The sequence below is a fragment of the Pelodiscus sinensis genome, chromosome 11, assembly GCF_049634645.1.
Source record: "Pelodiscus sinensis isolate JC-2024 chromosome 11, ASM4963464v1, whole genome shotgun sequence".
In the NCBI taxonomy this organism is placed as follows: domain Eukaryota; kingdom Metazoa; phylum Chordata; order Testudines; family Trionychidae; genus Pelodiscus; species Pelodiscus sinensis.
The window spans coordinates 43,002,089-43,027,088 of NC_134721.1; the positions used below are offsets into that span (position 1 = coordinate 43,002,089).

Here is a 25,000-nt window from a genome sequence, read left to right on the forward strand (position 1 = left end):
CCTGGTGGCAACATTTCAGCCAGGAATAAGCTATGGGCCCTCATGGCCAAACCTCTCTATGACATTCTGTACAAAAAGGTGGCACTCCGAACTTATCCTGATTCCTAAAAGGGTCTCATATTTTCATCTAAACAGGCAATCAACTTATCTGTTTTCCTCCTGAAGCCCCATTAGCTACTGGGAAAAGAAGTTCTTAAAGTGATCACATATGTAATTTCCAGTGTCGATGTGAGCATGCCTTGTGCACAGATGTCAGTTTTTTTTCTCTCAGAAGTGCACACACTTGAAGAAAAAATGATTATTTCCCTACGCTAAGTGTGTTTTTGGAGAAGATATAGTCCACATGGATCCTGTGACTTGCCATCCATCCCTGCTTTTCAGAGTCCTCAGATACAGGGCTTGAGGGAACCAAGGGAGGGTTGTGGTTGTTCCACTCTAAACTTTTATATGGGAGTATGAGATGGTGCAGGACATATGCATTTTGTTTTATATGTATATATCAAATATGACCTCATGCCTGAGGCACATGTACATCCAACAGTGGAATCTATAGTTGGATCCATACTGTCTATGTCATGACCTCTCAGAAAAGTACAGTGTAGGATAAATAACTATTTTCTGTCTGGTCAAGAATTCTCTTTGTGAATAGTAATAGAGAGGTAGTTGTGTTAGTCTGATCTTGCTAAAACAAAGGGAAAACTATGTAGCACTTTAAAGACTAACAAGATGGTTTAATAGGTGATGAGCTTTCATGGGCCAGACCCACTTCCTCAGATCATATTGGTCATACCAATTCTCTTTAAGAATATGATCTGAGGAAGTGGGTCAGGTCCACAAGAGCTCATCACTTATTAAACCATCTTATTAGTCTTTAAAGTGCTACATAGTTTTCCCTGTGTCTTTGTGAAGTGATTCTAGACCAAACCTGTTTTGCTCTTTTGGATCTGCCAGTTCTGGACCAGATTTTAAAAAGTGTCATGTATTTTTAAAAAATACTCTTAAGAGAAGATCTGTATCTCTGAGTTTTTACATTAGAATAGTGATAGAAATGTAGCCGTGTTAGGCTGGGGTAGTTGAAGCAAAATGCAGGACAATGTAGCACTTTAAAGACTAACAAAGTGCTACATTGTCCTGCATTTTGTTTTTACATTAGAGTATATGACTCTAATATTTCAGTACTCTTCAATCTCTTCCTCCACATTTTCTATTACAGTTTGAACACAGTACTATCAATAAAGTATTTAGGAACAAAATGTGATCACTCTCATCAGTTGAGCTTACTATAAGTTTGCTAAATTAGATTGCCTTTCTATTTACGTATGATTATAAGAAGATAATTTTATTTATTTATTGTATTTGCCCTTTCTGTGTGAAAGCATACATACATCGGAGTTTATCAGACAGTGGGACATTTTTGTTGGAGCCCTCTGTTAATGTATTGACACTGCATCTGTTAAGTATAGTGTCTCAAGGCATTGATATAGCAGTTAGCGTCAAATATAGGTTAGATTGTATTCTCTTTTCATTGCCTATGTGTTTCATGCTTAAATTTGCTCGTCAACATGGAGAAAGAATAGTTCGTTATTTGGCTTTAATTGGGAAATGCTACAGTTCCAAATTTACCTTCTTTCTTCTGTTTTGAAACAAAAAACTGATGAATTCTGGTGACATAACATTTGCTATCTAGGTAGCAGAGCAGAGGAGTGCACAAATTAGGCATGTAAAAGTTAAGTGTTTGAGGAAAAAGGAATTAGCAGTTTCTTTAGAAATCATTTTAGCAGATTGTTATGGCTTGGAAATTCTGAATGAAGATTATACACTGCAAGCTGCTCTAACATTGTCTGTCTATGTGACCCAATTTTTAGACAATAGTACCCAACAAAGGGAGAGTTCTCAGTGTTAATGTTTTTTTTATTGTTCAGTAACATTAATATTATATTTAAACACTAAGAAGACTTTGCAGCAAATATTCATGATCTTCACATCTGATCCTTAATGGCTTCTGACATAACTGACAACATCTATCAAATGATAAATCTAAGTAATCACAGAACAGAGTCAGTAAGGCTGCCCTTTTGCTTAAGATAGCGTAGCCCAATGAGGCCTATGCAGGCACGCTTCTTTTCAGGATAGCAGGGACCAATGGCCAGAGTTTGTGTAGAGGCCCTTCTCTTCAGGGTAACATGGCTCAATGACAACAGTCAACAGAGTTGTCTTTCTGCTTTAGGGCAGGGTGCCCTCTGGTCAGGTTTGATGGAACTGGCGGCCTGTGCAGTAGGGATAAGTGGATCCAAGACAACCCTTCTTTACCAAGTCATGAGCCAGGACATTAAGGAATCAGTACTTCTGCAATCAGTCTTGGTCTCCTGTCCCATTTTATGAGTTGCTTCCTACTTTTATTTGTATTGATACCAATCTCACAGCCTCAGTAGGGTTGGCTGGATGTTCACCAGGGTGTCAGCATGGCTGGTCTCCATGGGTAGATGCTCCAGAAGCTTCTTGGTTGGAGCCTGCAATTCACCTCTGGTCTCTGCCATAGTTAGCCCAGATTGAACTGATCAACACCCTTTTATACTCTGGTTCTGAGCATGCCCATCAGGTGTGATGTGATAGGGCATGGCCTACTCGGCCCACAAAGTGCTGTTAACCCCTGTGAGGCCAGAGCAGGATAGGTACACTCTGTCACAATGCTGTAAACATGACAGCAATGGAATAAAATGTTTGTTGCTCGAATATGAGTAATGAAGGTATTGAGATAGAAGTCAAGTGAAGTAGGTCTGGTGGTCTTGAAGGAAGGAGATCTTTAAATGCTCTTGCTTGGTTTTCAGATAATCAGCATTTGAATTTTTTTGCAGTGAGATGACTCATTTCTCCTGCTGATTTAAATAAACATGCTTGCGTGCCCAAAAGGGATGGTGATAAACATCAAGGTTTATTCTGCAGTTTAACACTTTATGAAGATGAATTGTGGTAGATAGAAAAATTCCTGTTGAAAAAAGTATCATTTGTTCCTCATCATGAAAGTTCCAATTTCAGTAATTTGAGACAGTGTTTGAATGTTGTCACTGTATCAATGGCATCTCTGCAGAGCATCTGTACCTAAGGAAATTGAAAAATCAAAATAGGCTGCTAAAAACATGTTATTTTGCTTGATAATGTCTTTCACTGAGGTGGAAGGGTATGCCAATGAAGGGTCTGTATGAAAACCTTACAGGAATGTCCTTTAAATAAAATGTCAGTTTGGGGATAGTCCACAATTCTCATGTTTTTCTTTAATTATGGGATTTTGCCCTCTGTACTGTCTAACCGAGTCTGGGAGAAGTGCAGAAATAAATAATTTTTTTAAGGTTGGAGAATATTTTATTAAGAGAATCACCTTCAGTTGAGGGGAGGGATAGCTCAGTAGTTTGAGCATTAGCCTGCTAATCCCAGAGTTGTGAGCTCAGTCCTTGAGGGTGCCATTTGGGGATCTGGGTCAAATCTGTTGGGGATGGTACTTGTTCTTGCTATGGGGGCAGGGGACCATACTTGATGGTCTCTTCCAGTTCTATGAGATGGTATATTTCCATATTAGTATAAGCTGTATTAGGATCATTTTCTAGAAAGTAGAGGGGTTCAGGATTACAAGAATGATTCAAATGATGAGGTTGATAGAGATTCTGCAATCCCATTTGGGACTCTTATCTCCAAGTGTTGTGCTTTGGGCATATGTCTGTAATCCTCTTTGTTGGTATAAAAGAGACCCATAAAGAGCCCTTGTACAGGTGAAAGAGTTAAATTAGTAATATATTATATGTGAATATTGTGGCAAAGTTCTGGCTGAGCCTCATGGGTCTCGCGCAACTGGTGGATAATATTAGCCTCAGAGACTCACTGTGATCCTATACACAACCCCTTTCTCTTTACAGGAGGCAGGGGCCACATCTTAATTAGCCATACTCATCCCAGGCTAGTTCACGGTTTTGGGGTGAAACCCCCCTGATAGTCCTTGTCTCCCTTCTTGGGACAGGCTCTGTGTTGACATGGGGGGAGTTTTGGAACTCTGGGTTCCAGCCTAGGTCCTCTAAAGTAGCAGCAGCAGTCAAGGTTGTTTTTACTTCTGACTTGGCAGATTTTTCTTAGGGCCACTTCCCCAAACAGCCCCTCCAAAATGCCTCCCTCTGGTACCTGTTACCCAGCTCTCAGCTCACACACATCATCTTCTTGTTCCTCCCTTTTCTTCTTCCAGTCCATCACTCTTTGTCTTCCACCTACCTTACGTAGGGGAGGCCTTTTAAAGCACTTCTATTGGCTGCAGGTATTGAGTGATTTGCCTGAGGGAACAATTTGGTTAATTAGTCCCAGGTGTTTTCCTGTCTTCATTTTATTGCAGCAGGCTCTAGTAGTTTACTCTGGAAAGAGAAAACCTCTTATCCAGTGCCCTGTATACCTGCCTTCCACCTGAGTGTGCCAGGCTGCTGGCTTAGATCTATCACAATATGTTGTTCGTTCCTTCATAACAAATTATTTACTCTGTGACATGCCTAATTTGTAATATGATGCATGGAAAAAAGGCCTCACACTAACTTCATTTTGCCACTGTATGATCTTTTGTTCTACGAATGCTTGCTCATGTCTGTTCCATTTGAGGTATGCTTGCTCTCGTGTGAGTGGTAGTTAGCCTTTTGCCTTAGAGATATCGATAGGGCTTGCTATGGTGCCTGTTTGAGTGCTATGTTTATGCTTTGATATATCAAGCACTACCAGGCTTATGCCATCACTGACCATGCTGGTTAGTCGGAGCGCCTTTTCTTGAATAGCAAGGATTAGTTTTTTCATGCCAGGCTTTGTAAATAGTTTTTATAGTAGTTGTTAGTCCCTGGGTTACATGGATCTGACTTACATCGGATCCCTACTTACAGACGGGATGAGGCAACCCTGTACTAGCTGCTTCCCCCCAGCAGACCAGGGAGACGCAAAGCTAGCGTCCCCCCCAGCAGACCAGGGAGACGCTGAGCGGCTTTTCTCAGCAGACACCTCAGCTTGAGAATAAAGGACTGAGGGAAGTGAGGTGTGGGAGAATAAAACTGAGCTCTGGAGAAATGTTTGGCTAGAGTTTCCTCTACAATATGTACCAGTTCCGACTTACATACAAATTCAACTTAAGAACAAAGTCCCTATCTTGTACGTAACCCGGGGACTACCTGTATAGTTAGTAGTTAGAGTCCCAGGGGTGACTTTGCCTCAGGTGGGACATACCCTGGTCTCTGGGATTTATACCCAGAAAGAACTGTAAGGGCCTGTGCCTGTAAGTGATCCCCACACAGCTACCTCAAGTACTTGGGGGAATCACATATGAAGGACGAGTGTTGTACTTCTTAAAAGTTTTGAGCCAAGACTCAGGTAGGTTATTTGTTTGCAGGCTCTGCTAATGAAGGCTGCCATTTGTCCGGCTTCCAAGCTATCCCACCAAGATTGGCATAGTACTTTGGCCTCGGTGCACAGTACATCCCTATCACTAGGCTCTGCCCAGTGCTGCACCTGTTGCCAGTGCCCCGAAAGAAAAAAAATAAGTGTGGTTGCCCTGCTACTCCAGAGCCATGTGGACTTGCCTGCCACCCTGATTGGTACCCTTAGCCTTTTAAAGGATCCACCACCAATTCCTGGGAGCAGTGGCGGACTGAAACCTCTGGCAGCACTGATGCCTTTTCAAGCTTCTCTAGCACTGAGAGTGCAAAGTCCTTCACCCGTACTACTGGCTTTGACAAAGGCTCTGTACAAGAGCAATCGAGCTGCTAACACCCCTATGGGGACAGTACCTTTGAGAGGAAAAGCAGCCGTGATGAATCGACGCTCACCTTCCCCCACACACTGCTCTCTAGCATCACAGGAAGATCAGATCTGCATTTCATTTCTCCACGGCTCGGTGTCAAGAACCACAGCTCCCCTGTGATGTCCGGACAGATCTGAATCAGAGTCAAACTCAGGAAAGTAAGATTGGAGCAGGAGCAGAAGATCTGCTTCCTCTCGAGACTGGCACTGCTACATTGTACTGTGGCCTCCACTGTTGCAACCATCTTCATAGTGGCCTTTTTGGACTCTCTGAGCTTTTTATCAAACCAAAGGTTGTAGTCAGGGGCATCACTCGAGAGTGTCTTTTGTGGCATTTGCCATGTTTGTAGCCCCATGGGCACCAACAGTGATCGTGCCAGACTAGGGGTCAGCACCTCCAACCCAGATGCTGATACAGTTCTTGGCACCACCTAGATTGTTGACTCCTGTGCCTCTCCCAACAACATTGGCACCAACATCGACATCGGTGCCAACCATTGTATTGGCACTGGCACTAACAATGGCACTCCGGCTCTAACATCAATACCGGTACCAATACCTAGAATGGCACTGACACCAACAGCATTGACACCGATGCCACTTTCACCATTGCTACCAATCTACTGACATCACTAGTGGCAGTTTCCCCCTGTTCTGGAGCACAAATGGCCCTTCCAGTCACAGAATCATAGAATACTAGACCTGGAGGGGACCTTGAGAGGTCATCAAGTCCCGTCCCCTGCCCTCATGGCAGGACCAAGCACTATCTAGATCATCCATGATAGATGTCTAACCAGCCTTCTCTTAAATTTCTCCAGTGAAGGAGATTCCACCACCTCTCTAGGCAATTTATTCCAGTGTTTAACCACTCTGACAGTTAAGAAGTTTTCCCTGATGTCCAAACTAAACCTCCCCTTTCACAATTTAAGCCCATTGATTTTTGTCCTTCCCACAGAGGCCAAGGAGAACAATTTTTCACCTTACTCCTTGTAACACCCTTTTAGATACTTGAAAACTACTGTCATGTCTCCTCTCAGTCTTCTCTTCTTTTTAAACTAAACAAGCCAAATTCTTTCTGTCTTCCCTCATAGGTCATGTTTTCTAGACCTTTAATCATTTTTTTTTGCTCTTCTGTGGATCTTCTCCAGTTTCTCCAAAGCTTTCTTGAAGTGTGGTGCTGAGAACTGGACTCAGTACTCCAACTGAGGCCTAACCAATGCAGAATAGAGTGAATGAGTTACTCCTTGTGTCTTGCTCACAACACAACGGTGTTAATGCATCCCAGAATCATATTTGATTTTTTGCAACAGTGCCATACTGTTGAGTCATATTTAGCTGTGGTCTAGTATAACCCCTAGATCCCTTTCTGCAGTATTAAATAACGTACCCAAGGTTCCACAGAAAGCTATTGTGAAGTCAGGGTTTGAACCCTTCATCTCCCAAGTCGCAGTACAGTGTTTTACCCAGCTGGACAGCGCACAAAAAATGAGCCGTTAGCAGTCATTCTCTATTCTTGAGAACAACAAGACACTTCAGCAAGTCCTTGGGAAAGTAGCTCAGGACCTCAATTTCCAGGCGAAGGAAGTCATGGAGGAGACTGACCCAGTTTTGGAAATCTTATCTACCTCTGCCCTGGACCATATTGCCTTGCCACTTATTAAGTCCATCACGGATACTACCAAGACTTTGTGGCAAACTCCATCCTCTTTACTGAGAGTTGTTACTTTGTTCTGTCAAGAGGCTTCAAATATCTCTATTCACACCCTCCTCCTGACTCTTTGGGGGTAGATGCAGCAAACCACCACAAGCGGAGTTACATAATTTGAGAAATAGTATGTGATCATGCAGTCTATGATAATGGGCCCAATTCTGCCCACTATCACATCAGAATAAATCTGGTATTAGCCTAGAATGAGTTTCCTCAGCTAAAGGGCGTTTATAACCCATGGTAACACAGTGTGGCTCTTTATTGTGTAGTCCCCTCTTCCATTAAGATTGCATCATTTATGAAGGTCCAAGTGTTACTTGATCTGAGGCAATTGGTCTGGTTAATTACTCAAGTAGAAGGGGTTATGCTTTGCGATTCAGAGGACCCCTCCGCCTCCCTGGCTTTGCTCCCGGTGTCCCTGGTCTGCTGGAGATGGTTTTCGTAGCTTCCTCTAGGAATATCTCAGATGAAGTCTGTGATTGTTGCTGTTTTGGAAAAATTCTATATAGACCCTCTTTTATGCCTAAGCAGTGCATTTTGTAAATCATGGCCGTCATCTTTGTCCCAGACTACAGAATTACCTGAAGATAAGCACTGAGACATTGAGTTTGACTTGGTAATCTATAGACACCTATTATAGTAAGCAAAAGACTAGTTTGTTATGTTTATGTTAGCCTGTGTTGCTGAGTGAAGGTACTACAATGCGCTCAGATACTATAGTGATAAGTACACTATAAGAACTAATATCAAACGTAGTAATATTCTCAGTTCCTTTGTGCCTGTGTTGCTGAGAGGAGGTACTACAATGCGCTCAGATACTATAGTGATAAGTACAATATAAGAACTAATATCAAACGTAGTATATTCACAGTTCCTTTGTGCCTGTGTTGCTGAGAGGAGGTACTACAATGCGCTCAGATACTATAGTGATAAGTACAATATAAGAACTAATATCAAACGTAGTAATATTCACAGTTCCTTTGTGTCTGGTTCCATTGAACAATGCAGGGAATCTAGAATCACAAAAATTTAGAGATGGAAAGAAACTTGAGTGGTTAGCTAGCTCATCCCTCTGTGCTGAGTCAGCATTTAATTATGCTTTGACCATGAGAGCTGTTTGTCTAGCCTGTTCTTAAAAACCTTCAGTGCCAGAAAGTCTAAAAACTCTCTGGGCAATATTTTCAAGTGCTTAACTACTCTTAAGTCACTTGGTGGTCTTGCTCCCCATATTGCAGTAGTTCTCAATCTGCCGCCATCCAGGTGGTTCATCCTGCCGGCTCTTAATACATTTAAAAGGCAAAGCCGCAGTGGGGTTAGCTCTCGGGGTAGGATCTAACCCCTTTGCGGCTCCCCCGCTTATCGACTAATCGACTAGTTGATGGAAATTCCATTGACTAGTTGATTAGACTAAATTTAACATCCCTACCTGCACCCCCTTCCTGCTCCACAAAATCCACTAACCCCGGAACTCCAAAAGAGTACATCTGGCCTGTGGGAAGCTCTGAACCTCAGTCCTCCCTGAGGTATGTGAGAATGAGGGTTTGTTTTGCAGGATAGATTGTTAATGTTGCGCTGGGGGGGTTTACGTTTGTGTAATTTATGTGAGAAACTATGTGCCTTTTTTCCCCTCAAACTTTTTAAAGCTGATGTGCTAGGGGTTATAAATAAGGAGAAAATTGAAACTTTGATGATGATAGACAGTTTAATATTTTGTAATTTGGGTATTACTGGCAAATTTCTTGAAACTCTTTTTCAGAGGGGAAAAGTTGCTTATGCTATTTTGAGAGCAGTTTTCATCTGATATTTTGATTTAAAAATATGGAAAATAAGGCTAATGGCTGTATTTCTAATGCAAAGACTTCTTTAGAAGTAGAGCAATTTTATGTAATTGGCATCCTCCTTGTTTACTTTTTTCCACAGCTCAAGGAAAGCCTTGTGGCTGAAATACAGCTTCAAATCAAAATGATTTTATTTTAAAAAATACTCTATTTTATTAATTCCTTCTAGCCTACATTATGATGCACATTTTGTTTATTTATGTGACTTTTTTTAGCACCCTACTAAAGTTACTGCTATTTGGTTTCAAAGTTAATGTTTAAATGGGGAAAAAAATGGATAAACTCAAGAATGTGGGCCCGTTGTATGCTTTTAGTTACTAGTGCCATATATGAGGCCTTGTACTTAAGAACCAGCATAAGTTGTATAATTAACACATAATGGAACAAAATCTAGTTTGTTCATGTACTATTTTGATGATACTAGTAAATAATGTTTTAGTTTTGAAAAGTTAAAAGGATATTAATGCAACAATTTGTAAGGAAATATGGTTTTGATGTTTGTGGACTATAAATCATGAATAGGAAAAAAATCTTCCATTTTACATGTGAGGAAAGACCGCAACTTGGTATGAATCCCTTGTAATTTAATTTCTCTTTCTAATAAATATGAAAAAAGCTTGGAACTTCTAAGTTGACTTGTTAATTGCAGAGTATTGTGATAATGGGTTTGAGTATTAGTCATTAACACCACTTGTCTTTGTATAGTCAGATAGTAGTGAGAAAAGAAAATAAAATCTTTCAAAGGATTTTTTTGAAAACTATGGAATCTCTCCCTCTGCTCTAATATTATGCAGTTTCCTTGAACTGATACTGAAATGTTACTTGCAACCCTTTTTTAATAATATTTATAACCACCACAAGTTATGACTTCACAATGTTGGTGTGGTGTGCTAAAGCTACACTATATCACCAGATGTATTCATCCTGTTGGTAGATGGATTTGTTATAGATGAACAAACTAGATTACTGTTAGATAAAATAATTAAGATTTTCTATTTGTTATATAGAATTTTAATTAATTTAACTGAGTTTTATTTGTGTTGTGTAGTGCAGAAATATGCAGTGCTCAGAGAACTGAAAAAAAAATGTTAGATGTCCTTTATTGTGGAGCAGAGCATATACAATTACAATGTAGAGTACACTTCATGCAAGTTATACAGATGTTAAATATTTCTAGAAAACTGCTTTTGATGGTGGCAGTGGCGAGGGAAAAAGAGGGAAAATGTGCACATTCAGAATAGATCTTTCAGCTTTCTTACATAGATACTCTTTAAAAACTGTTCCTCACATTTCAAGATTTCACGTCATAATAATCGTTCTTTCATCCGAGGACAGAATAGGATGGAAATACCATTATTTTTTCTAACAACACAAAGAAAACCAAATGATTTTTTTCCGCATTTTTGCACCACAAAATCCTGTTTAATTTTCCAAAGGCATTGTATTTTAGTGACACATGAGGTGTTACCTATAGGGTACAATATGCAGAATTTGCAGCATTAACAACTCTTAACCATGCAGAACAGTTCCATATGTATTCAGAAGTGATTCTTCTTTGAGTACTTGTTCATGTACATTCCAAGTAGGTGTGTGCATGCGCAGTAGCCGGCAAGTTTTTCCCTTAGCAGCTAGCTTATAAGGTCGGTCTGGGCACTCCCTGGAGTGGCACCATTATGGTTCCCAGTATAGGACCCTGCCAACCCTCCCCCTCCTCAGTTTCTTCTTACTGCCAGTGATGATTGCTGGGACTTCCCCTTCCTTATCTTTTGCCTTGCAAGCAGATCAGCATTTTCTCAAGTCATTGTACATAGTTTAGCAATTAGTTCATAGTACAGTACTTTAGTTAGTGTTAAGTATCAGAGGGGTAGCTGTGTTAGTCTGGATCTGCAAAAGCGACAAGGAGTCCTGTAGCACCTTATAGACTAACAGATGGATTGGAGCAGAAAGTTGTTCTTCACAAAGCAAAGAGTCAACCTGTGGAACTCCTTGCTGCAGGAGGCTGTGAAGGCTACAACTAGAACAGAGTTTAAAGGGACGTGAGATCAAGTCATGGAGGTTGAGTCCGTGGAGTGGTATTAGCCAGGGGGTAGGAGTGGTGTCCCTGCCCAAGGTTTGTGGAAGGCTGGAGAGGGATGGCACGAGACAAATGGCTTGGTCACTGTCTTCGGTCCATCCCTTCCAGGGTCCCTAGGGTTGGCCGCTGTCGGCAGACAGGCTACTGGGCTAGATCGACTTTTGGTCTGACCCAGTACGGCCATTGTAAGCTCAGGGCTCAGAGTCGGGGGTCTCAGTGGACCCCCTTGATTTTCATGCACACCTGCTTCTGGGTGGCCAGGCTGGCAGCTCTCCTGCCCTAGACGGCCACTTTCCTGTGCCTAGTGCGGAGGTCGTGGACGAGGTCCACGATGTCCACACTAGCCCAGGCAGGTGCCCGCCTCTTGCGGTCCTGGGCAAGCTCCCGGGAGCCGCCAGCCTGGTCCCGGGAAGAGGGGGAGGGCTGGGGGGCATCGGGTGGGTGGCTTGATCCGTGCCAGGTGCAGGGTCTGCTGGCTGGATGCTGGCAGGCTTGCACCTGGCACGGGCACCGTAGCCAGCCCGTGCCCCTTTAAGGAGTCTGGGGCCGGGAGGGGGGCAGACAAGTTTCCCTGGTGTTGGCCAGAGTGGCCACCAGGGAAAGCTGGGGAGGGCTAGCCTCCCACTAGTTCGAATTAAGGGTCTACACACCCCTTAATTCGAACTAGTAAGTTCGAATTAGGCTTAATCCTCGTGGAATGAGGATTATCTAGTTCGAACTAAGTGCTCCGTTAGTTCGAATAAAATTCGAACTAACGGAGCGCTAGTGTAGCGCCTATGAAAGTTAGGTCGAACTAACATCCGTTAGTTCGAACTAACTTTGTAGTGTAGACATACCCTTGTACTCCCAGTGCTAATGAGGCTACTTGAGCAGGCTGGAAGTGTCCCATACTTACCTTTTGATGTGGAAGCAGTATGTTCTTGTGTCTACTTATCATATGCCCACTCAGCTATTCCAGCTAGTTTGGGGAACAGAGTCATAGACCTGCCCCCAGCCCATATCTGGTGCCTCCTTTGGGGGAATATAGTGCTACTAGTAGTGCTTGTGCAACCCTTGTTCTCACATGAATGGAAGTAATAGGATTATGCTAGTTCCTGTACTGTTCAAGGCTGGCAGGAGATTCCTTGAGCCCTCTCCCTTCTTTCTGCCAATTTAGACAGGACTGTCTGTCCTGTGGCCCCATTATTTATATATGTGATGTTAACATTAACACCATTATTTTGCCTTTTCTGTTTTCTTCTTTGGCTGTTTGTATATAAAGAATGCATCTTGTACATTAGAGAAGGGAGGAGTTTTTATGTCATTTCATATTGGCTGGATGGCCAGAGTGGCTCAATTATGCATATTTAGTACATATTTTTTAATACTGGCAGAATAATTGCTGTCATTCTTTCTCCAGTGAGAGACTGTAATGACTGAACAGCTGCTCTATGCTGTCTGAAAAACAAAATATTCTCCAGGGCATTCATGTGCCCTGGACTTTGTTTAATTTCTTACCCATTCTGAGAAAGGGATGCAAAGTGTGTTCACTTTTTAATGCTTGTTTGTTTCTTTTGCCATGGATATTGATAGTGCAAACTGTATAAAATTCAGTTTTCATTACTTAAAGTAATAAACTGCAGTTGCCATCTCTGTTTTGTATGTGCCATTTCTCATTGGTTTGTTTTTGAAAGCTCATAATTCTCTCTATTATGGCTGAAAGGAAAGTTATACCCATATATTTTCAAATCCTTGTGTTATTCCAGTCAACAAAATCAACTTTTTATTCTTCCATGTACAGCAGGTATTCCTTCTTCTAATAGTGTCCCATGGGTGTTCCACTATAGTTGTGGCTGCACTGGTAATGGGAGAAGTCCATTAGGCCTGCCTCAGCACTAACCCTCCTGGTGGTGTACTACGAGGCTGATCATTGCAAGTCAGCAAACTGTCCTTCGTTTCATCTGAACCACCCACTGACTAGAGACATAGCCATTCACAGTTCATGAAGACTATGACTTTAATTTATGTATTTATAGTTGGTTAATCTGCTATAGTTGTAGCTTTTTTTCCTTTTCTTATTTTACCCTTGAAAAAATATAAGAATAAACCTTTAATTTCTTTTCCTGCTCTTTTCTCTACCAGGGACCTTGCCACGAAACAGGATGTTCCCAGTTTTCTGGGCTTTAAGTAATGCTTCACTTGCAAAGAGGCAATCCTTATTGCAGGCAAGCACTCTCAGCGCATTCACTGCCTCAGTGAAGGCTGTATCTGGTAAAAATTTGGTCTATGCTCTAACTCCAGCCACAATCTTGTAAAGACTGAGAGATCCCTGGGTTCACTTATAGAGACCATTGAGAGCAGCCCACTCATGCCGGTAATATCTGGCCTCCATCTTTTAGGGCATATAGCAACAGGCGTGGCAGTGATACTATAGGAAAGGTCAGGTTTGCAACATGATGCCTACAGTCTCTATTTGTACACGTTCAGTGAGGTCAGTCTTCTCCTCCATCACCTTCCTCAGGAATGTCCCTAACTCAGAGATCTGTAAAGTGACTACATAGTGCCAATCTACACTTTTGCAAAGCACAGTGCAGTTACTAGGAACTCCACGTCCAGTGCCATCTTCTGTTCAAAGAAGAATTAAACTCACCGGCTGTGTCTACACTGGGCCACTTATTCCGGAAAATCAGCCGCTTTTCCGGAATAAGCTGTGAGCTGTCTACACTGGCCCTTGAATTTCCGGAAAAGCAACGACGCTCTACTGTACAAAATCAGCCGCTATTCCGGAAAAGCTACGCTGCTCCCGCTCGGGCATAAGTCCTTATTCCGGAACACTGTTCCGGAAAAGGGCCAGTGTAGACAGCCCAGTAGTCTTTTCCGGAAAAAAGCCCCAATTACGAAAATGGCGATCAGGGCTCTTTTCCGGAAAAGCGCGTCTACATTGGCCACAGATGCTTTTCCGGAAAAAGGGCTTTTCTGGAAAAGCAGCCTGCCAGTGTAGATGCTCTATTTCCGGAAATTCATGCCAGTGTAGACACAGCCACCTTGTGCAGTAATGATGATTCTCTGAGGTGTTTGTCCTTATAGATGCCCAAGAACCCATCATCCTTTGTTAATGACTCTGAAGTAGAGAAAGAACTGTGTGGGGTTAGACTACGTGCGCCTACTAAGCTTGTGACACAGCACAAAGAGAGACACTGCACGTGTGGGTCTAATGGACACTGCTACTGAAGTTCTCCAATCAGTAGCACAGAGATGCAAACATACATACAGTGGCGAACCTGTAGGGACATACATCTTAAAGAACCATTGTTACTGCACAGGATGAGTAACTTCTATTTTTATTTGATAATTTGGCATCCAATAAAATCATACTAAACCTTTTCCCCTGTCTTTTGTTCCATAAATCAACATAGATCATTCATTCATTTTACTATCCCAGGTCTTGGGAGCAGTTGTAAGTAGGCTATAGTGTAAGATATATATCCCCCAACTCAGCAATCTCTTGATCAGAGTATTTTCTTTTCTTTAAATGACCTTGTCTATTGAAAGTACTCATTTCTCCTCAGCAAAACAGATTTATAATCAGTTTGAGAAAGGCTATTTACTGGTCAAGGTATGTTGTATATAGGAGCTTGCTTCCTAATCCACAGGAGTATAGACTTCTTGTCAGAGAGCAAGGAAATCAGGACTGTCGTTCTTCATGTGTGTCAGAATCTCAGTCTTGTGTACTCAGTTTATTGCTCTTCATCCCAGAAGAGATACAAGTCTTTCTATTGTATTAATGGATTTATTAATAAAGAAAAATATCTATTCTATAATCTTTTTACTGATGGATTTACATAGTCATAATGGATGCAAACCTCTTCATCTAAGGAGCTTACATCGGAGAGATTGGGCTCAACTTGAGACCACATATCAGTGTTTTGGTTCTGCATTGTAGTTATGAATGCTCAGCACTTCAGCAAACCAGATCCCTTGTGTCTCAATGTGGGCACTCCGAAATTGAGAAACAAACAATGTCTTCCAGTGAAATATTTGGTTTAACTGACTTGGCCTAGCTTGTTATAGATTAGAATCCAGTTCTCTAGGGTGGGAGGCAGATGCATTTTTTATGAAACCATCCTTTTGTTTCCTGCAGTCTACTGCATTGACTTCACACTTTCCATCTTCTGCAGTAAATGAGGGCCAGTCCTACAAACAAGAGTCTTATCCAGTTCACATTCCTGGTTCACTTCTAGAACACGGTCCATTCTGTACACTGAAAGCGATTCTGTGAAAAAAAATAGTATATGATCACATGGTTAGTGACTCTACATACTTACATAATACATGCTCGCAAGCATGCTGACATAAGGTTGCACAGACAACCTTAATTCTGGCATTGCTTAGCATTTGAGTGCTTGTCTTTTCAATCGTAATATTCTTTTGATATAGCTTTTTGTGTGTAACTTAAGGTTTATGTTAATGTACTCTCCAAAGACCAACGATTAATATAGCTGCCTCATTCAATGAGGGCACCATACTGAATGGCTGAGGGGACATCGACCACCTCAGCACCCTGTGCTCTGGCTTCACAATCCTACTTCCAGCCTGCAGTGAAGGGGAGAGACCATGAAAGGTGGAGTGGATGCAATGGAGAGTGAGTCCACCCCATATTCACCCCCACAGTCATGGCTCATGTCCCAAGAGCCCAAATCTGTGTAGTGCCCAAGCTACCCTAACCTGAGTGGTACTAAAACCCCATGGACCAGGTCACAAGGCCTGACTTGGGGAGCTAGACCCATCCCTGTGGGATAGGAGCTGCTGCTGCTGCAGCTGCAAGATGAGTGTGGGGCAGGCTCACTGTTTGTTAGCCTTCTCCTCCCCTAGCGTCTCCCCTCTTCATGTGGCTGAAAGAGATGTATGTTTGCTTGTTTTTGCAACCTTTATTTTATGATATTTGTAGGTGCAATTGAATTATGAACCCACACTAAACTTCCCCTAGCTACATACCCAACAGAGAGCAGTGCATGTGTTCAGAGGCAGAAACTTAAAAGCCTTTGGAACTTTTACAGCCAAAAATGTAGACGTTGGTTAAGTTTAAGCAGCAGCTGAGTGGTAGTTCTGTGGATCTCAGCAATGCTTACATTGAGACTGAGATGTCTAAGGGTATGTCTACACTGCCACCCTAATTCGAACTAGGGTGGCTAATGTGGGCATTCGAACTCCTGCAAGGGGGTATAACGGTAGTTCGAATTAGGAGCTTTAATTTGAACTACCTAGTCCGTGCTGCGTGTAGCCGCGGGCAGGTAGTTCGAACTACAGGGTATTTAAAAATGGCAGCATCCAGGAACATGCAAATGAAGCCCGGGATATTTAAATCCCGGGCTTCATTTGCAAGTTCGAATGCCCACATTAGGCACCCTAGTTTTAACTAGGGTGGCAGTGTAGACATACCCTAAGTCCCTTTATTGACCTGGCCTCAAGAGCCTATATCTGGGTATATCCTTGCCAGCAAGTTAAGGAAGTATGGATTGGGTAAATAGACCGTAAGGTGGATAGAAAGCTGACTATATTGTCGGGCCCCGTGGGTAGTGATCAACAGCTCGATGTCAGGTTGGTGGTCAGTTTCAAGTGGAGTGCCCCAAGAATCGGTTCTGGAGCCAGTTTTGCTCAGCATCTTTATTAATGACCTAGATGAGGGGATGGATTGCACCCTCAGCAAGTTTGCGTACGATCCTAAGCTAGGGGGAGAGATAGATAAGTTGGAGGGCAGGGATAGGGTTGAGAGTGACCTAAACAGATTAGAGGATTGGGCCAAAAGAAATCTGATGAGGATCAACAAGGACAAATGTAGAGTCCTGTACTTGGGATGGAAGAAAGTTTTAAATAATTTTGTTTAGTTAATAAAATTCCAAATAACTTCTCTCTGTTAAAAATTAAGCAAATTTACTTTAGTATGAAGATTTTATGTCATTAACAGGAAAAATTACTAAAAATAATTTTTGTGCCTGATACATATGCTTACTTTTTAAGCACTTGTTGATTGATCCTATTGCTATTGAATCCAAAATTAAAGTTCCCATGAACATCAGTAGTGTAGATTCAGTGCTATCAGTAGTCTCATTGAGTCAGTGGGATGATACTTGTAAGTAAAGTTATATACCTGTTTAAGAGTTTGTGGACAACCACCCAGTAATGTCATTAAAAACAAATAGTATTCATAATTTAGTGTGTTACAAATTTTCATCTAAAGATACTATAAACCAATTTTTCAAATGACTGAATCTGATTTAAATCAATGATTTTAGGAGGGAGGGAATCAAATGATGTAAATTGCCTTGTTTTAAATTGCTCTATCGTGAAGGCTAGTACACTTTCAAGAGTACAATGGAACTACATACATATAAATTCATGGTTTTTTTTCTCTTTTTCTATGATTTAGGCCTGATATAATACATCTGTTCTTCTCTTGTGGGCCATGTAACTTTCTAGTACTGCTTAAATATTCAAGGCCACAGCAATTGACATACTATTCCATTTCAGGGTTTACATTAGATTGCCTTTTTGTGGCCATACTATGCATTTCTAATAATAACATATATTAGAAAATTAAAGCTGTTACTATTTTTAAAATTATTCATGCTTAAAGGAGAAGCAGTTGTAGAGGTTTCACTTTTTGAAGCATTGAAAACTGCAGAAAAAAGGGAATGGAATGGTTGTGCCAACCTGAAAAAGAAAAATGGAATTTGTATTTTTCTGGAAAAATCATCATATTGATGCATGCATGTGGAAAAAGGTTATTCTTTTGTGAGTTGCCTTTTTTTCTTGGATAGTTGATGAAAATCTAATTTTTTAATCTCCCCTTTTTTTCCTCTTACCACCAAAATGTATGTTTACAGAAGCATAAGATAGATCTTTTCTACAAACTGCGCCATGTGATGAATGAACTCATTGACCTACGGAGACAACTACTGTCAGGTCACTTGACACAGGATCAGGTGCGAGAGGTCAAAAGACATCTTACAGTGCGACTAGACTGGGGTAATGAGTAAGTACAGGTACCATCTGGGTGCCATTTGTTTTAATTAATATGAAATGTTTTTGTGTAACAGAATTAGCAAACAGTTGAGCTCTTGTTCCTGATAATTGGAACCAAATATTACTATTTACACTGAGTCTTCAGTGTACATCCTCCTCCTGAGATATACATAATGTCTGATTTTACTTCTGTTCATTTCTTTATGAAGAAGTTGCTATTTTTCAATCTGTTTAAGGCCGAATGTTTAAGTTGTACAGTGAATAGTAAATCTGAGGTATTCTATACATTGTAATTTCTCTTTTGTCATTTGAAAAATTGTTCTAGTCAGTGGAACAGATGTACAGCTTTGTTGTTAGGTGACACTGTTGAATAGCCAGAACTGACACTGTCTGATCAAATGATTAACACTGTGGATTTTAGGCTTATAGTATTCAGATTTAATTTTGTTTTAGGTCTTGTAATCCATATAATTCTCTGCTGGTGCTGTCCCAGATTTTGTGCCCATCAGGTCAGTTTTACTGTACAGAGCCGACAGTATGAATCTTATTTTTATGGAGCCAAAGGGATTTATAGTAATTTAGAGTTGAATCTGGAATCGTAATTAATTACTTAAAAAAACTAGTCCTATCCCAGAATTAGCTCTTGGAAAGCAACAAGTAAACTGCTTGGCTTGCTTAGTTCTGAGGCAAAGTGCCGTGAACAAATATGTTATTTCATGACCTTTCAGATCTCCTTAGGCCTACAACAACCTTTCTTCAACCAGGATGATGGATAAGTTATAATTAAAAGTACAGAATAAAATTCTGTGTAAAGTACCAAAAAAGAGTCAAATTTTCCTCCCAAAGGGTGTGTGTATGCTAGAAAATTATTTTGAAATAACTTATTTCAAAGTAATCATTCCCAAAATAACTATTTCAAAATAGCATGTTCACACTATAGAGAAGCATTAAAATTAGTCCAAGGCAGGCTACCTTAATGTGGACACGTTACCTACACTTAGAACCCAAGGAAGCACTAGGGAGTAATTATTTTGAATGACTCTGGGGAGTACTTATTTCGAAATAGCAGCAGTGGAATGTCCATACTACCACTATTTCAAAATACTTGGAAGATCTGTGAGTTCATCAGTGCAAATAGTCTCGCTACCGATGCAAATTGCAACTTTTCCACACTATCCTGTTTTGTGTGGTTCTCGTCCATGTCCTTCCATAAAATCTTCCATAAAGGATCCACCCAATGTGCTGGAGGCCTTCCTCTTGTTCTTTTTACGTCTCGTGGATACCAATGAAGTACACATGTTGTCCATCTGTTGTCTCTCAGCCTTGCTACATGGCCAGCCCATCTCCTTTTCTGATTGTAGATATCTTGGATGATATCATTGACACTGCTTCTTGTACTCAAATTGTCGATAGTAACTTGCTGTACCCTACTTACATCCACCATGCATTTTTCCATTGCTCTTTGGTTTGCAACTTTAATACTTCTGTAAGGTTCCAGGTTTTGTAGCCATTCAGCATTACTGGAAATATTCTGGTGGTAAAGAGATGGGTTTTCACAGTGGTGGAAAGTTTGGTATCAAGAAAAACGCTGCGCAGACTCCCAAAGGCAATCCACCCAGACCACCTCCTCATGCTCAACTCCGGGCCCAACATATTGTCCATCTGCAATGATTGTCCAAGATATACATATTGATCCAGCAGCACGACGGTCTGTCCCATCTAATTGCATGATGTATTCTGAACAATATGCATTTTTCATCCACTTTGGTTTTCCAGTATAGATGGTCAGGCCAATCTCCTTTGTGTTCTTACTGATGTCATTGAGGAGGGTTTGCAGTGTTTCAGGTTTCGATGCAATTAGGACAATGTCATCTGTGAAAATGAGCATCTGTAGAACCTCACCATCAATTAAAAATCCATCTTTCACTTCAGTCTTCCACAGGACATCTTCCAGGACATTGGGAAACAAATTCAGTGAACAAATGTCCTCCTGCTTTAAGCCTCACTTAACTTTGATGATTAACAGGTCATCAAAAAGCGTTCAAACAACTACAAACATGGTAATACAGCATGACCTTAAGTCCTGTGCCGTTCCTCTTCGCATCCATGGTGATGGTGGTATAGTGGTGGATATGGGGGCAGAGGATAACAAGAATCTTGCAGAATTGAGACTGTCCATTTGTATTTTGAAATAACCAGCCTGTTATTTTGAAATAACAGGGTTGATAGTGTGGCCACTTCGCTCGTTATTTCAAAATCAGGGGAGTTATTTCAAAATAATTCCCTAGTGCACACCAGAGCTAAATTGCCCTAGTCATGGCCACATTCCCACAGTCATAGCACATGTCAGGACTCCCATAGAGAAGAGTACTGGAATGAACTGACAACACCTCAACTGGCCTCTCTTGTTAAATTTATATATCACTTTTTTCTTAGTTGAAAAAGAGGTTGTTATGGATGTAGACTAACAGAATTATATTCAGCACTCCTGAAGAAGTGGGTTGTGCCCACGAAAGCTCATGATACCATCTACATGTTTTGTTAGTCTTTAAAGTGCTACCAAACTTTTTGTTGTTTTTTAAGTTTATTCTGTACAGATTAACTTGGCTACCCCTCTGAAAAATTACTTAAGTGATTGTTTTGCATTTTAACTACTACTGATGTAAATGGAACCAACTAAACCATTATCATCCTTGGGGGGTTGTCTGAGACTAGTAAAGGGTTGTTTTACTATTTGCCCTACAACTTGAGATACCTTAAATGCGCTTATGTCTCATAGCCCTGACAACAGCCAACAGACTAATATGTAAGTCATCCCCTAATTTCCACTGCTCAGCTACTTTTGCAGACTAGCATCAATACCATCCCAATTCTAAATATCCACAAAATCATCTGCTAATGTGGCAATCTGCTGAGGTTCCCAGAATTCTGAACTTCTATATTACACCTCTCAGTCACAATAAGTAAAAGTTTTGTTAATAAGCTATGTGGCAACCCCCTGACACAACAGTTTGTCTGTCTTACCAAGAAACTCTTCAGGATACTCTTTGCCTTGAATGTATCAACCAGTGAACCCCCAATTCCTGAGTGCCCTTGAGAAGTCTCTTTGCAGTTTCCACCCTTCTTTAGGAACACTCAAAGAAGTTCATATTTGTTACTTACTCTTTTAAAGAGACTGTGCTCAGTGTTCATTAATTTAACTAGAGTCTCACAACATTCTTATTTCAACTGAATTGGTTTATAGAAGTGGTCTCCAACCTTTTTAACCACAAGATCACTTTTTCAGTTTAAGTGCAATGTAAGATCTACTGCAAACCCAAATACCCTTGCCTACTTCCTTCCCGCCCCTTCTCTGAGGCCCTGCCCCTGCGCCACCACTTCTCCAAGGCCTCACCCTGCTCACTCCGTCTCCCTTCCTCCCCCATTCTGACTCACTTGCACCAGGCTGGGGTAGAGAATTGAGCTATAGGCTCTGGTCTGGGCCAAGGGATTTGGAGTGTGGGAGGGGTTCCGGGATTAGCCCAGGATGGGGGATTGGGATCCAGGAGGGGTTTCAGGTTGCAAGCTCTAGGGAGGAGTTTGTGTGCAGGGGGATTCATGTCTGGGGCAGGAGGTTGCATGTGGGTTCAGGAGGTTCAGGGCTGGGACAGGGGTTCAGAAAGCAGGCTCTGGCTGGGCACTGTTTGACTGAGACGGCTTCTGGGTGGTGGAGCAGTGGAGTTAAAGCAGGCTTACTCCTTCCCTGGCCCTGCACCACTCCTGAAAGCAGCTATCATGTATAGCCATGGCTCCATGTGCTCCCCTCATATATAGGCATTGAGCCCACAGCTTCTACTGGCCACAGTTCCCCATTATTGATCAATGGGAGCTGCAGGAGTGGTGTCTGCAGGCAAGGACAGCATGTGAAGACCCCTTGCTCTGCCTCCCTGAGGGGTTGCAGGGACTTTCCAGCCACTTCCAGGAGCAGCAATTCCCAAAGAGAAAATTACTCCAGCCACGCCAGGTTAGGCATTTTAGAACTCAATACTCAAATAATTAAATTTAAGCGTGAGAGAGAAATGAAAATTATGAAATGCACAGACCAAAACCAAACATAACTCACTTTGCAAGCAGTAAAAGAAGTAACAACAATGCCCCATGTATGTGTGGGGTCGGGAGATGAGGGTATGTCTACACTAGAAAGTTAGTTCGAACTAACGGACGTTAGTTCGAACTAACTTTCCTAGGCGCTACACTAGCGCTCCGTTAGTTCGAACTTAATTCGAACTAACGGAGCGCTTAGTTCGAACTAGGTAAACCTCATTTTACGAGGACTAACGCCTAGTTCGAACTAGCTAGTTCGAACTAAGGGCTGTGTAGCCCTTTAGTTCGAACTAGTGGGAGGCTAAGGCTTCCCAGGTTTCCCTGGTGGCCACTCTGGCCAACGCCAGGGAAACTCTATTGCCCCCCTCCCGGCCCCGGAGCCCTTAAAGGGCCACGGGCTGGCTACTCACTTTGTGCCAGTTGCAAGGCTGCAAGCACCCGTGCCTGCACAGCCTGCACCTGCCACAACATGAGCCAGCCATCCGAGGGTTCCCAGCCCTCCACTGCTCCCCACGACCAGCCTGGCGGCTCCCGGGAGCCTGCCCGGGGGCGCAAAAGGCGGGCGCCCGCCTGGTCAAGTGCGGAGATCGTGGACCTCATCGAGGTTTGGGGGGAAGCCTCCAATGTCCACGATCTCTGCACTAGCCACCGGAACGCGGCCGTCTACGGACGCATGGCTGCCAGTCTGGCCGCCAGGGGCCACCAGCGCAGCCGGGAGCAGGTGCGCTGCAAAATAAAGGACTTGCGGCAGTCCTACTCCCGGGCCTGCCTGCCAGGGGCTGACCCGGAGGCCTGCCCCCACTTCCATGCCCTGGACCGCATCCTGGGGCCTCATGCCGTCCCTGCCCCCCGGGACGTGATTGACCCCGGGGCAGAGGGACCGCTCCTGGACACGGAGGAGGAGGAAGAGGGCTCTGAGAGCCAGGAGCCTGCCGCCAGCCTTCCCAGGACCCGGGACCCCCGAGGCACCCCACAGAGCCGCTCGCCTGCATCGTCAGAGGCCGGGGAGGCGTCCACCTGTGAGTACCCTCGTGTTCCCCTTATGTGTACGGGGGGCTGGGGCGAGAGGGAGCCCCGGGACCGTGCGCCTGGGCCTTGCCCACCACGGAGCAGCAGCTGGGGATCCTGCAGGGGCCCTGGCCTTGCAGAGGGGAGCTGGGTTTCACACACCTGGGCCCCTGGGGTAATTGACCGCTGGTCTTCTTGCACCACAGCTGCAGCACCGGGGCCTGCAGGGCGCACCACCCCGCCTGCAGCAGCCGCCCGCGCCCGGGCAAGCAGGACAGCCAGGAACCAGGAGGACTACCAGAGGCGGCATCTCCGGTTCCTGGACCAACAGCTCCGTCTCCAGGACCACTGGGTCCAGGAGGACCTCAGGCTGCGCCGGAGGAGTCTGGAGGCCCTGGAGGAGCAGGGCCGTGCCCTGCGAGGCCACCTCCAGAGCCTGCTGGACCGCTTTCCATTTCCTCCTCCCCCTGCTCCCCCTCTTGCTCCCCCTGCTCCCCCTCTTTCTCCCCCTCTTGCTCCCCCTGCTCCCCCTCTTTCTCCCCCTCTTGCTCCCCCTGCTCCCCCTGCTCCTCCTGCTTCCGCTCCTGCTTCCTCCACACCCCCTGTCCTCTCTGCCCCCCCCCCCCACAACCATTCCCCACCGACGCCCCCGGACCCGCAGTGTGGCGAGACAGGAGAGGCAGCCAGACTCCCACCCCTGAGCTTTCCTTTCCCTTCCTCCCTTCCCTCCCCTCCCCTTCCAGCTCCCTCGTCCCAGGTTTCCCCCTCCCTTCTCCCACCTTCATTCCTCCCTCCCCCACCCCAGTTCTGTGAAATAAACAGACGTTTTTGTTTGAAAAACAGGTGTCTTTATTTGACAGTAGGTAGGGAGGGGAAAGGGGAAGGGGGGGGTAGGGTGGAAGAAGGCCCCGGTGGGGCATGAAGGGAGAGGTCAGTCCTCCTCCTCCTCCACCTGGAAGCTCTCCCGCAGGGCTTCCCGGATCCGGATGGCCCCCCGCTGGGCTTCCCGGACAGCGGCGGTGCGGGGCTGACCGTAGTGTCCAGCCATGCGGTCAGCCTCAGCCATCCAGGCTGGCAGGAAAGCCTCCCCCTTCCGCTCACACAAATTGTGGAGCACACAACATGCCGCCACCACGGGAGGGATGTTGTGCTCGGCCAGGTCCAGACGGGTGAGGAGGCATCGAAAGCGGGCTTTCAGTCGCCCGAAGGCCCCCTCCACCACGATGCGGGCCCTGCTCAGCCTGTTATTGAAGGCCTGGCGGGAGGGATTGAGGTGCCCCGTGTAGGGCTTCATGAGCCACGGCTGCAGTGGATAGGCGGCATCCCCCACCAGGCAGACGGGCATGTCCACGTCCCCGACCCTGATGTGGCGGTCGGGGAAGAAGGTACTGTCCTGCAGCCGCTGGCACACGGAGGAGTTGCGGTACACCCGTGCGTCGTGTGCTTTGCCGGACCAGCCCACATTTATGTCCGTGA

The 25,000-nt window shown here is 43.8% G+C and overlaps 1 protein-coding gene across 2 annotated transcripts in view; it reads left to right on the forward strand.

Annotated features, from left to right (window-relative positions):
* DOCK3 (dedicator of cytokinesis 3) overlaps positions 1-25,000 on the forward strand; it is a 539,706-nt gene that overhangs the window by 202,591 nt on the left and 312,115 nt on the right. For both annotated transcript variants that reach the window (XM_075939450.1, XM_075939449.1), the window contains exon 6: positions 18,295-18,443. In XM_075939450.1, coding sequence (XP_075795565.1) covers positions 18,295-18,443 — 149 coding nt within the window. The remainder of the gene's footprint in view (positions 1-18,294; positions 18,444-25,000) is intronic.